This window comes from Pezoporus occidentalis, unplaced genomic scaffold, assembly GCF_034315485.1.
Source record: "Pezoporus occidentalis ecotype Australia unplaced genomic scaffold, CSIRO_AGI_Poc_V1 ctg57, whole genome shotgun sequence".
NCBI classification, from domain to species: Eukaryota; Metazoa; Chordata; class Aves; order Psittaciformes; family Psittacidae; genus Pezoporus; species Pezoporus occidentalis.
In genome coordinates, this window is record NW_026915910.1 from 2,728,927 (window position 1) to 2,741,479 (window position 12,553).

Consider the following 12,553-nt stretch of genomic DNA (forward strand, 5'->3'; position numbering starts at 1 on the left):
TATTTTAAGCAGCAGATACTTACTGATACTACAAACCAAATGAAACCAATTAGCAGGACTCACTGTTCATCAAAAGCTGTTGAGATCTCACATTCAAAGTCTTAATGAATTTCCTATTAGTGCTGCAGCAGCACAGAGACAAGCAGAATAAACTTTGTGTGAGTTACTGCTCACATAGCGGTCAATATAATCCCACTCCACCTCTATCTAGCCCTGTAATGTAACAGACAAATCCTAAAACTTTGGGTATTGGTTTGTTGGTTTAAGTCAGTATTCAAAACCAAGGAGCTTTATTAAATTTCATTTTCAATTTCATGATTCCAAAAAATTGGAAATGCAAGACATAGACCCTGAAAAGTAATAATCAATGAAGAAAGCAAGCTGAAATCCTCACTAATTTAAAGACTTTTGAACTTCAGGATGTCACAGTTTTGATGGGTGTAAATTATTCATCTCCCTGCTTCTTAGTTTTCCACCTCCATGTCTTTTCTCAATACAGATAAGGAAGTTTCCTGCTCAGACAGCTTTGGGATTGGAATAGAAGGAGACACATTAATAAAGCCATGCTGTGAGTTGGATAATCCATATGGTTTTATTCGAGGCAGTAAAAGTTACAAGTGCTCTGGCAAGTCCTGGAAGCTTGAAAGGAATGACTGCTTATCTGTACCAATAAGCAACCTGCTGAGTAGTGCTGAGGTAACATTTATGAGTTTTCTAGAGGCTGGGGTGTGGGAGTGGAAGAGAGCAAATATTTTTGTTGGGGTTTTTTTTGCTTAACATATATAAAATAATATAATAATATAAAATATATGAAGCATTAAAAAATCAAATAATTAAAACTATGTTCTAAAAGATATAAAGAATGGTACCTATATCTGCACAAGTCAGTGAGGCTAAGTCCCCTTTTCTGGCCTAGAGGGCACATGGCATTGCATGGCTAATGTCCATAGACATGAACACCCTCTTCCCCTGGCAAGGTGACCTTATTCATAGTGTCACCTGCCTGCAGTGTCCCTTGAACCATGCTCAGGTGGGAATGCTGTTGCCACAAACCCAAAGCATGCTACAGAGTACACTAAAAATGATGCAGTTGGGCCACTGCCCAACTTCAGACCCAGGCCCTGTTTAGCATTTCCCCTCAGCCACTATGCTTCACAGATAAGTGCTGGGCCTTGATTTGCAGCCTAGGTATCCTATCATCGCGGTGTTTGCTTGTACAAACCATCCAGAGTGACCTTTCCCTTAGTGAGGTTAGATAAGGACAATTGTCTTTCTTCCACCAAATACTTCCTATGTTTATCTTGGTAAATTAGGCACAGCAAGGTCCCAGGCAGAGGTATAGCTACTGGGTTATATATTTTTGTCACTTGCTAGATTTTGCTCCCTCATATGCTTTGGCCCAAGCAAACTATTTTTTCCCCCAATATTACCGGAGGGGAACTTATTTCCAGGAGTCTTTGAGTTAGCACAGGCAAGAGACTATTCTCTGTCATGAAGACACCACTCTTCATAATACCCTAGATATTAACCCAGAACAAGTTAGGATGCTGTGTTCTGAAGGGTCAGGGAGTTGAACATTAACAGCATGTCTAGAATGACCCTGGCTCTGTTTATTTTACTAGTGTAGGGATAGCCATTATGTAGGAAGATCAAGCTCTAGGCAAACTGCAAACACGTGGTGCGCTGTTTGTTATCTTCTATTCCAGTCCTTGGTCAACAGTCCTGAGGCAAAAGCAAACCTACCTAACTACCTTGCGGAGCTTAAGGAAAACACAGGAAAGGAGCAAAACATAATAAACAGTTCTCCTGCAAACCTAGGCGCAATTGTTACCATCCTGGATATGATCTCCTCTATCCCAGCAGATGCAGAGGAGCTCACTATTCAAGTAAGGTTTTATTTTAAGTCTTACCTATTCTTACAAAGCCCTTTGGCCCCTTTTGTCACAGGGGATGACATTCTCCCTGGAGAATTTCCACAGTTACTTAGGGTCAGGAACACAAAAGTATTAAAGAGAGCAAATATGAAATGACAGCAAAGATACAGAAGATTTTATAAAAGGTCCAAATGATGAAGACAAGAAGCCCGTGCATGAAAGAGATGATGTGATATGCTTAGCAACTAGAAATTGGACATGGGTACACAATGTGCACTTGCAGCTCAGAAAACCAACTGTATTCTGGATTACATAACAAGAGGCATGGCCAGCAGGTTGAAGGATGAGATTCTCCCCCTCTATTTTGCTCTAGTGACAGCCACCAGGAGTACTATGTACAGCTCTGGAGTTCCCTCCCCAGTATAAGATAGACATGGACCTCTTACAGCAGGTCCAGAGAAGGGCCTCAAAAATCATCAGAGGGCTGGAACAACTCCCCTACGAAGAAAGGCTGAGAGAGTTGGGGTTGTTCATCCTGGAGGAGAGAAAGCTCTGGGGAGGCACTGTAGTAGTCTTCAAGTGCTTAAAGGGTGTTTATGGGAAAGACAGAGAAAGACTTTTTGCCAGGGCCTGTAATGACAGGACAAGGGGCAATGGTTTTAAACTAAAAGAGGGGAGATTTAGTTTGGATATAAGGAAGAAATATTTTACAATGAGGGTGGTGAGACATAGGAAGACGTTTCCCAGGGAAGCTGTGGATGCCACATCATTAGAAATATTCAAGGTCAAGGTATATTTCCCTGCCCATAGAAAGGAGATTGGATTGGTCTTAAAATGTCAAAACCATTCCATAATTCTATGATTCTATGTGTAGAAGAAGAAATAGAAAAAGAAGTTTGAAATACAGTTAGGGAGAGTGAATTCCAGGAACCATGATCAAGCAAGGAAAATCAATTAGATCTTACAACAAATGATTAGCAAAGCAAATCTTAGAAATACTTTAAAACGTTGATCGTGAGGTACAGAGGAAAAGCACTGCTCTTCTGAGCAAAGAGATGATGTTTTGTAGCTGGAGAACCCTACATGATAGAAAGTGACAAATTAAAGATAGCACAAACCTTGAGAAAGAAGGAAAAGAAGGATGGAGAAGACAAATACCAAGTAATATATATAAAAAAAAAAAAAAAAAGCACCACACAACTCCATTTCTGGAAACTTTAACTTGAAAATAGAGCATTCAGAGGGTTAACAAGTGTAGGTTCCTCATGGATTGAGCAACATACAAAAATGCTGGGCTTTTTCAAAAGCCAGTTCTAGGACCACACAGAAATCACCATCAGAAACAACAGTGATTTGTATGGGATTTCAGTAACAACATTATTCTTTTGTTGTTCTAGAATTTCCTCTCCACAGTGGACTTCATTGTTGCTGATGCCACAGCTAAAGTTTGGGAAGACCTGAATAAAGAGGAGATACTCAAAAGTTCTTTGTTACTTCAATCAGTAGAAAATTTTTCCCTACGTCTTCAACCAGTTAATAATACCATTCCTCCTGTCTCTGCAAACAGCCTTCAGCTACAAGGCATAGTTGTCACAAAAAACAGCAACATGGATTATAATAAGAACTTCCGCAGTACAGAAAACCTCACAGTTAATGTGCTCATTGATGAAACTGAGATTCAGACTCTAACCCAAAATTCAACCATTGTCAGTGTGATGTACTCAAAACTTGGACATATTTTGCTCCAGAATGAGTCTGAGTATCTGAATGGTTTACTGCTATCAACAACAGTGAGCAGCAACAGAAGCCAGAAGTTTGACATTAATATGACCTTTGCAAAGAAACACTTGTCTCTAAAGATGCCCCGGTGTGTCTTTTGGAACTTCACACTCAACAAAGCTGGAGGGGGCTGGGATACTAATGGTTGCACCCCCACAGAGGTAGAAGATTATGTCATTTGCTCCTGCAATCACTTGACATCATTCTCCATTCTCATGTCACCTGATAAATCCTACCAGTTAATCTTTGAAGATTACATTACCTACATTGGCCTGGCTATTTCAATCTTGAGTTTGGTGGTCTGCATTATAATTGAATCCTTAGTCTGGAAATATGTGACAAACAACACAACCTCCTATATGCGCCATGTCTGTATACTCAACATAGCTACATCACTTCTGATTGCTGATATTTGGTTCATTGTCACTGCCTCCATCAATGACCAAAACCAACAGATGAGCAGAGGTATCTGTTTAGTGGCCACCTTCTTCATCCATTTATTCTACCTGTGTGTCTTTTTCTGGATGCTCAGCCTGGGCCTCATTCTTTTCTACAGACTGGTCTTCATCTTGCATAACACAAGCAAGTCCTCCCAGAAAGCAGTGGCATTCTGTTTGGGATATGGATGCCCCTTTGCCATTGCAGCCATCACCATTGCTGTCACACTGCCAAGGAACAATTACACCAGAAAGGATGTCTGCTGGCTCAACTGGAAGGACAGCAAAGCTCTCTTGGCCTTCGTCATACCTGCCCTGATCATTGTGGCTATGAATTTGTTCATCACTGCAGTTGTTATAATAAAAATACTGAGGCCAACTATTGGGGATAGGTCAAACAGGCAGGAGAGGAACTCTTTGTTTCAAATTGGCAAAAGTGTGGCTATCTTGACACCCTTATTAGGCCTTACCTGGGGATTTGGTCTTGCCACCATCATCAAAAATAGTCATCGAATCTTCCATATCCTCTTTGCTCTTCTCAATGCTTTGCAGGTGAGTTGCACATACATATGGTTTTGTTTACTGAATGACCATTTAACATGTAGTGACATTCTTGTAGTGCTGTGTTTGGAGAGGAATAAAAACAGTTTGAGAGAGATCAGGTTTACCTTACACATCCTTATTCCCAAAGGGCTCTTTGGAAAACCCATTCCAGGAATTCAGCAGCATTTCATATTCCCAGCTGCCTTAACAGGTGTGCCTTATAGATAAAGCTGATGTAAAGATAACTTACAACTTTGCCAGTACCTTTGGGAAGAATTTCATTCCTGAAGATCAGGAAAATAGCCCTGTTATGTTCAGGTGGGCAAGCTTCAGCTGTTTGGTTTCATTTAGTGCATCTGAAGGCATCATATTAAGCTCTTGTGTGCTCAAGAAATTAGTATAAAGAACACGAAAGTCACCAAGAACAGATGAATGGTACTAATAATAAAAAGAATACAAGTGACTGAACATTTTCAGTCAGGATGATTTTTACAACAACATATTTAGGTGATCAGTAGGATCCCAATACAATGGGATTTCTTTTAAGGGCACAGTAGTTATGTCTACTCCGTCTCTAAAGAACGGCATAAAAATTGTATACTTCAAGTCCAAGATGCTAGCTTATCTGGGAAGCATAGGCAGGGCATGTCATCCATACACAGTGGTGCCTTCTTCTAAATGTGTTTAGTGCCAGGAAACTATCTGTGCCACTTCTACAGAAGAGATATACACCCAGTTTAAATAGGCCAGGCCAGGAAAACTCCTACCACATTAACACTCCATTATGTGAGATGCAGTTAGAAAAATGTCCTCTGTCAAAGAGTTCAAAGTTTAAATAGTCAGCATGGAAAATGTCTGAAATAATTATGAGAAACTGCAATTAAAAGGTATGATCAAACTGCATGTAACTGTCTGTCTCCTAGGGATTATTCATTTTGGTGTTTGGGACTCTCTGGGACAAGAAGGTAAGAATTCAAATTATTTTTTATATTGCATGAAAATACTGTTGGAATTCAAACATAATTCTGCATTTACCAATTGATCATATTTTTTTTTAACAAATAGATACAAGAAGCCCTGCTGAAAAGGAATTCAATGTCCAAATGGAGTTCTCAGCAAACAAAGGTTAGGAGTATGACCTAAGAATCTATGTCAGTTACTGCTGTATAAAAGAGAAGATACTAATACCATAAACAGATCCACATTTTCAAAGTTCATTATTTCACCTATAATTAGTAAATAATTAGAAGGAGGTTGGTGGACATTTGATCTAAATTCCACAAGACATATAATAAATATAATGGAAATTATGTTTTTTTTTTTAAGTTAGAAAACCGAAAATTTAAGTGGCACTATTATTTATGCACAACCTAAGGGAAATACAAAGGGAACTTCTTGGGGAAGATGCCCTTCAGCTATGAGCAGGAAAGGATGGAGATATTGCAACTTGAACCCTCTCCATGTGACATCCAGCCAGTTCCTCACCCACCAAACAGTCCATCCATTAAAGCCATACCTCTACAATATATACAGAAGGATGCTGTGTTGAAGGCTTTACAGAAGTCCAGACAGACAACATCCATAGCACTTCCTTTGCCCAGTAATGCAGTAAGTCCACCATAGAAGGCCACTAGGTTGGTCTGGCAAGATTTGTCCTTAGCGAAGCTGTGCTGGTTGTCTCAAATCACGTCCCTGTCCTCCATGTGCATAGCTCCTAGAAAGATCTGTTCCATGATCTTCCCATTCACAGAGGTGAGGCTGACAGGTCCATAGTTCCCAGGGTCTTCCTTTCTACCTTTTTAAAATGGGAGTGATATTGCTCTTTTTCCAGTCACCAGAGACCTCACCTGACTGCCATGACTTCTCAAACACCATGGAGAGTGGCTTGGCAGCTACATCAGCCAATTCCCTCAGGGTGCTGGGATGCATCTCATCAGGTCCCATAGATCTATGTATGTTCAGGTTCCTCAAATGGTCACAAACTTGATCTCCACTTACAGTGAGAGGGACTTTGCTTCCCCAGTCCTTGCCCTGCAGTTCATCCACTTGAGAGGTGTAGGGAAAGAGCCTGCCAGTGAAGACTGAGGCAAAAATGTTGCTGAATACCTCAGCCTTCTCTTTATCCATTGTTACCAGTTTTCCAGTCTTGCACATCAGGGGAGGTACACTTTCTTTGACCTTCCTCTTCTGGTTGACATACCTGTAGAAGCCCTTGATATTCTTTGCTTCTCTTGACAAGTTCAGCTCCAGCTACACCCTGGCATTCCTGATCCCACCTCTGCACAACCAGGCAGTGTCCAGGACAATGTCCGTGTTTCCACTGCCTGTGCATTTCCTTCTTGCCCTTTAGTTTGACCAGTAGGTCTCAACTCAGCCATGCCAGCTGGCATTCCCTACCCCATTTCTCACACCTGGGGATTGTGAGCTCTTGTGCTTTCTGGAAAGCATCCTTAAAGACCTGCCAGCTCTGTTCTGCTCCCTTGTCCCTGAGGGCAGTTTCCCAGGGGGTCCTCTTGACTAACTCCTTAAGGAGCTACAAGTTGGCTTTCCTAAAATTCAGAGTCCTGACTGTATCCTTTGTCTGTCTCATCTCCCTCAGGACTGTGAACTCCATGAGTACATGATCACAGCAGCACAGGCTGCCTCCAATCTTGACATCACCAATTAGCTTGCTTACACTGATGACCATCAGGTCCAGTATCACATCTGCCCTGGTAGGGCTCTATATTGTCTGGTTTAAGTGATTCTCAATGCACTCCAGGAGTCTCTTGGATTGCCTATAGCTCACCATGCTACTTTTCCAGCAGATGTCAGGATGGTTGAAGTCCCCAGGCAGGACAACAGCCTGCAAGCATGATGTCTCCTGCAAGCTGGAGTAAGAAGGCTTCATCAGTAGTACTGATTGGGCAGCCTGTAGTAAACACCAACCATCCTTTGTTGCCATGCTCTCTGATTCTTACCCTTAAGCTTTTGACCTGCTCTGTGGCTATCCAACCACAAAGCCATGTATTAATGGACTGTGTCTGTCTATTTGTTCTCATGTTGCTGCCCACAAGTGGAAGGAGAGAGGAGAAAATAACCTGTACCCTATATCCCTTTATGAGCCTTGATTTACTTCATGTTGTGTAAGCTTAATAGGCCATTAAAGGCTGTTAAACACCAAAGTATTGCCTTTTGCCTCCAGACGTCCCTGTATGTCTGAAAGGCGGAAGGGGAAAGAACATTCTGGAGAATTACTGCATTGCTTTTATAAAACTCTTCCCTAGGGCCTCTGCTATAGCCTATGTTGGATAAGAAGCAACTGGGCAAGAGGATACTTGCATCCAACCGAGTACAATTCTGTTTATGATATTAAGTAACCAGTGCCCTCTAGAGAGGTTGGGGATGGTCTGTCAGTGTGCACAAAGGAGTAAACCCACAGAACTTCCTGCTTTTACAATGAGGCTTGACAAAACTCTAAAGCAGAATAGAGGAGGCCACCCACACAATGGGGTAATAGCCTCAGTGACCCAGGGCATGTATTACAGCCCTAGGAGAGGGCCATGAGCTGAGGTTATGGACTAATATTCACCTCACAAAGAACTCTGCTGGTTGAAGACATGTTGGGACTACAGAGTTGTTTATTACCCTCTTCCTGCTGATGCCAAAGGTGTGTCCATCTCTACTTCTGCACAAGAGGAGCCACATTCCCAGACACAGAATACAGAAAAGTTTCAGCCAACAGGAATAAAATACTTGTATCTGAGATGGCTGCATGAGGATGGATAGCTCTATGTCCAGAAATGCTTGTTTCACCTTACACTTCTGCATTCATAATCCCTCAGTAAAGAAAGCCACACAAGGATGGGTAAGGGATTGAAGGCATCAGAATCTAACTACTGGCACTTATAGTGGAAAAAGTAAATGGTGATATATGCTAGCATCATTCTTAAATGACAATAGGGGTTAATTTTATATTGGTATCTGAATATTATACGGGTTTAGAAAAGTCTGTACAGGTACTGCTAAAGAATTAGGAAGCAGACCTAAAAATGAGGATAATTAAGACAGATGGGTACATATGCTCAAAGGAGTTAAGGCATCTATTAATGCTGGACTGTCAGCTCAGAGGAGCAGCATTGATTAAAATCACTCCAACTTCCCTGAAGTCATAGAATCGCTGAAGTTGGAAAGTACCTCCAGAGATCATCTAGTACCACCCTCTCACTCAAAACATGGTCAGAGTCATGTCCAGCTGGATTTTGAGTAGCTCCAAGGATACAGACCCCACAATCTCTCTGTGCAGCCTTTTCCTGTGTTTGAACAACCTCACAGTGAAAAAGTTTCTTCTTAAGTGGGATTTCCTGTATTTCTGTTTGTTCTCAATGCCTCTTGTCCTTTTACTGGGCACAAACAAGAAAAGCCTGGCTCTGTCTTCATTCCCACCGCCTCTTGTCCTTTTAGTAGGCACCAAGGAGAAAAGTCCTGCTCTGTTTTCATAGAATCATAGAATAGTTGGTGTTGGAAAGGACCTTAAGATTGTCTAGTTCCAACCCCCCTGCCATGGGCAGGGACACCTCACACTAAACCATGTCACCCAAGGGTCTGTCCAACCTGGCCTTGAACACCACCAGGGATGGAGCATTCACAACCTCCCTGGGCAACCCATTCCAGTGCCTCACCACCTTCACAGTAAAGAACTTCTTCCTTATATCCAATCTAAACTTCCCCTGTTTAAGTTTTAACCTGTTATCCCTTGTCCTGTCCCTACAGTCCCTAATGAAGAGTCCCTGCTCAGCATCCCTATAGGCCCCCTTCAGATACTAGAAGGCTGCTATGAGGTCTCCACGCAGCCTTCTCTTCTCCAGGCTGAAGAACAGCCCCAACTTTCTCAGCCTGTCTTCATATGGGAGGTGCTCCAGTCCCCTGATCATCCTCGTGGCCCTTCTCTGGACTTGTTCCAACACTTCCATGTCCTTTTTATGTTGAGGACACCAGAACTGCACACAATACTCCAGGTGAGGTCTCAGGACCCAGGAGAGGGGCAGGATCACCTCCTTCGACCTGCTGGTCACGCTCCTTTTGGTGCAGCCCAGGATATGGTTGGCTTTCTGGGCTGCGAGGACACACAGAAGCTGGTTCATGTTCATTTTCTCATCAACCAACACCCCCAAGTCCTTCTCCACAGGGCTGCTCTGAATCTCTTCTCTGCCCAACCTGTAGCTGTGCCTGGGATTGCTCCGACACAAGTGTAGGACCTTTTCACTTCTTTCCAGTTAGATGTCCCCTGTATGCCCTGGTGCATACGGTTGTTCCTCCTGAGGGATAGGATGACTTTGCATTTCCCTTTGTCAAACTTCATAAGATTCCTGTCATCCCATTTCTCCAGCCTGTTGAGGTCCTTCTGAATGACATCAGACTCATCTGATCTATCAGCCGCTCATTTCAGTTTTGTATCTTCTGCAGACTTGGTAAAGGTGCCCTTTTCCCATCATCTATATTATTAATGTAGTGACCTCTCTGCATGCCCCCTCCAGCAACAAGCTGATGGCCCAGAAGGAGACAGAGCAACTCTCTAAATTTTAAGTGCTCCAACCATCAAAGGGAAAGATGCAGTTTCTGACTCATTTTTCTTCATTTAGGCTGCCCAGAATAATCCACATGGATTTTTTTACAGAAGTACTCCAAGTATCCCATTGCTTTCTGCAGGAGGATTACTCCTGGGAACCCAGCACCATTCCTTCTTTCTGACTTGAATAGGACATCTGCTGTACATGATGCTACTCTGACTATGGGAAAAAATTCTTTTTTCTCAGGATACTGGAAGGAAGGCAGGAATAACTGATACAGCTATCATTAAGCATGTTACTTTCTTCATTCCATCTTATACTGACACATCTAGCAGAATAAAGTAGAGATAACAAGTCTTGGATCTCAGTTCTGAATTCCTTTTCAGACTCTTCCAGCTCTAGTTGACACTGTGGAAGCTGCTCCAATGGGAACTGGCATATGTCCTTGGCAGTTCTGCTGATAAGGAATAAATTAAGCAAGATCAAAGTCTTTGATCAGACTTTTTAGATATGAGTCATATCCCGTCTTCCTCTACCACCTTATGATACAGGTGACAATACACAAAACTGCTTAATTTCTGCCACCATGGTACAACCTAATGAACAGAGAGGGACTGAACAGAAAAAAAAACACGTTTTCCATACACTTTTTTTTTAACACATCTTTAGAGGAATCCCAAGCCACTCCAGAACCAAAAAATAAACTTCATTTTAGCGGCAAACGTTTCTTCTTTCCTGTCTGGACTGTAGAGAGTTGTGTTCCAATGCCCTCTAGTGTGCCAAGTTAAATTTGCCTCTGATTATCTCAGGCTATTGGCATTCAAGGAGCATCCGTAAGCACATAAATCTCAGCTTTTCTGGTTGTCTTAATGGACGCATTCCCTCAGATAAGGGACCAGAACTCTCTACTGTCTGATATGGTAGGCTCTGGAGCCCACCCCATGTTCCCTGGCCAGCAGTTAGAGACACGCTGTTTGTGTCCTGCTGTTTCCTTGCAGTTCCTTTCAAAGCTGATCTCCTTCATTGCCATCATAAACATGCAAATGGGTGAACTTGATGCCTCTCAAACATCTAACTTGTCCATTGGTGGGTTGCCTGCTTGTACTACTGGACATCTTATTGCTAAGTTTTATATTTTTCCCCCATCAATGTGGCTGCAAAGAAAGTTCCAGGCTTTTGACAAAAAGCTTTTACTTTTTCTCTTACAGTCAACCTCTCTGATCCTGGTGACACCAATGCTTGCTATGAGCTATCCATTTTCAAGAACCTTTAACAACTTATGTGGGAAAACAGGTATGTGACAATAAATCTCGCCTACTGAAGCACAAATAAGGTTTTGCCTGCATTCTCACTGTCAGGGGCTGTTTATTCTTTTATCTATCTATCTATCTATCTATCTATCTATCTATCTATCTATCTATCTATCTATCTATATCTATCTATCTATCTATCTACCTATCTATCTATCTATCATCTATCTATCTTCTTTATCTATCAAACTGTCTATCCATCCATCTGTAGATGGCATTTAACCTCCTAATACAAAGGAACTAGAGTAAGCCATTGGTACCACTAGCATAACTGATTGTGATTGTAGCATAATGCTAGCAGCATAATCATAGAATCATAGATTCATAGAATCATAGAATGGTTTGAATTGGAAGAGACCTTAAAGCTCATCCAGTCTCAACCCCCTGCCAGGGGCAGGGACACCTTCCACTAGAGCAGGTTGCTCCAAGCCCTATCCAACCTGGCCCTGAACACTGCCAGGGATGGGACAGCTTCTCTGGGCAACCTGTGCCAGTGCCTCACCACCCTCTCAGGGAAGAACTCCTTCCTAATATTTAATCTAAAGTATTGCAAAGTGGTATGCTTCATCAGTTCTAAAACCCACTGACTGACTTTTGTTTTGAGCTTAATCATATCCTGGAACAGTGCTCCTCATTTCATTTACTGTTCATTTACTCTTCACCACCTTGGAGATATATCTCTTTAAAAGTTCTCTGGCTGTCATTTTATGGATGTCAGCATTTCAGTTATGACTTGTAAGACACACTGCTGGAAATATGAGTAATTTCTTTCCTAAGAAAGTGTGTAATCTTTGCATCCAACCATTGCTCAGAGAAGATGATTGTGACATTTGGTCAAAGTGGGATAAGGAGGAATTTAATGTAGGCAAGCAATTGCTTTTTAAGAGCCAGTTTATTAGTCAGATAATGGAAGGAGAAGTTGGTTTCTTACTCTGCTACAGTAAGTTTACATGAGTACAATGATCAGATACAGAAGCCTCATACCACAAGAAAGATACTTGCCCACAACTGCCTCCCATGCTGCTGTCACTTGAGACTCTTGCATTATTACCACTCTCTTC

General features: G+C 42.0%; 1 protein-coding gene across 1 annotated transcript in view; it reads left to right on the top strand.

The window, feature by feature from the left end:
- Positions 1–12,553, top strand: part of ADGRF5 (adhesion G protein-coupled receptor F5) — a 32,340-nt gene that overhangs the window by 18,034 nt on the left and 1,753 nt on the right. Inside the window, exons 15-20 of the mRNA XM_062638457.1 lie at positions 500–696; positions 1,707–1,886; positions 3,272–4,642; positions 5,557–5,598; positions 5,699–5,758; positions 11,391–11,475. Coding sequence (XP_062494441.1) covers positions 500–696; positions 1,707–1,886; positions 3,272–4,642; positions 5,557–5,598; positions 5,699–5,758; positions 11,391–11,475 — 1,935 coding nt within the window. The remainder of the gene's footprint in view (positions 1–499; positions 697–1,706; positions 1,887–3,271; positions 4,643–5,556; positions 5,599–5,698; positions 5,759–11,390; positions 11,476–12,553) is intronic.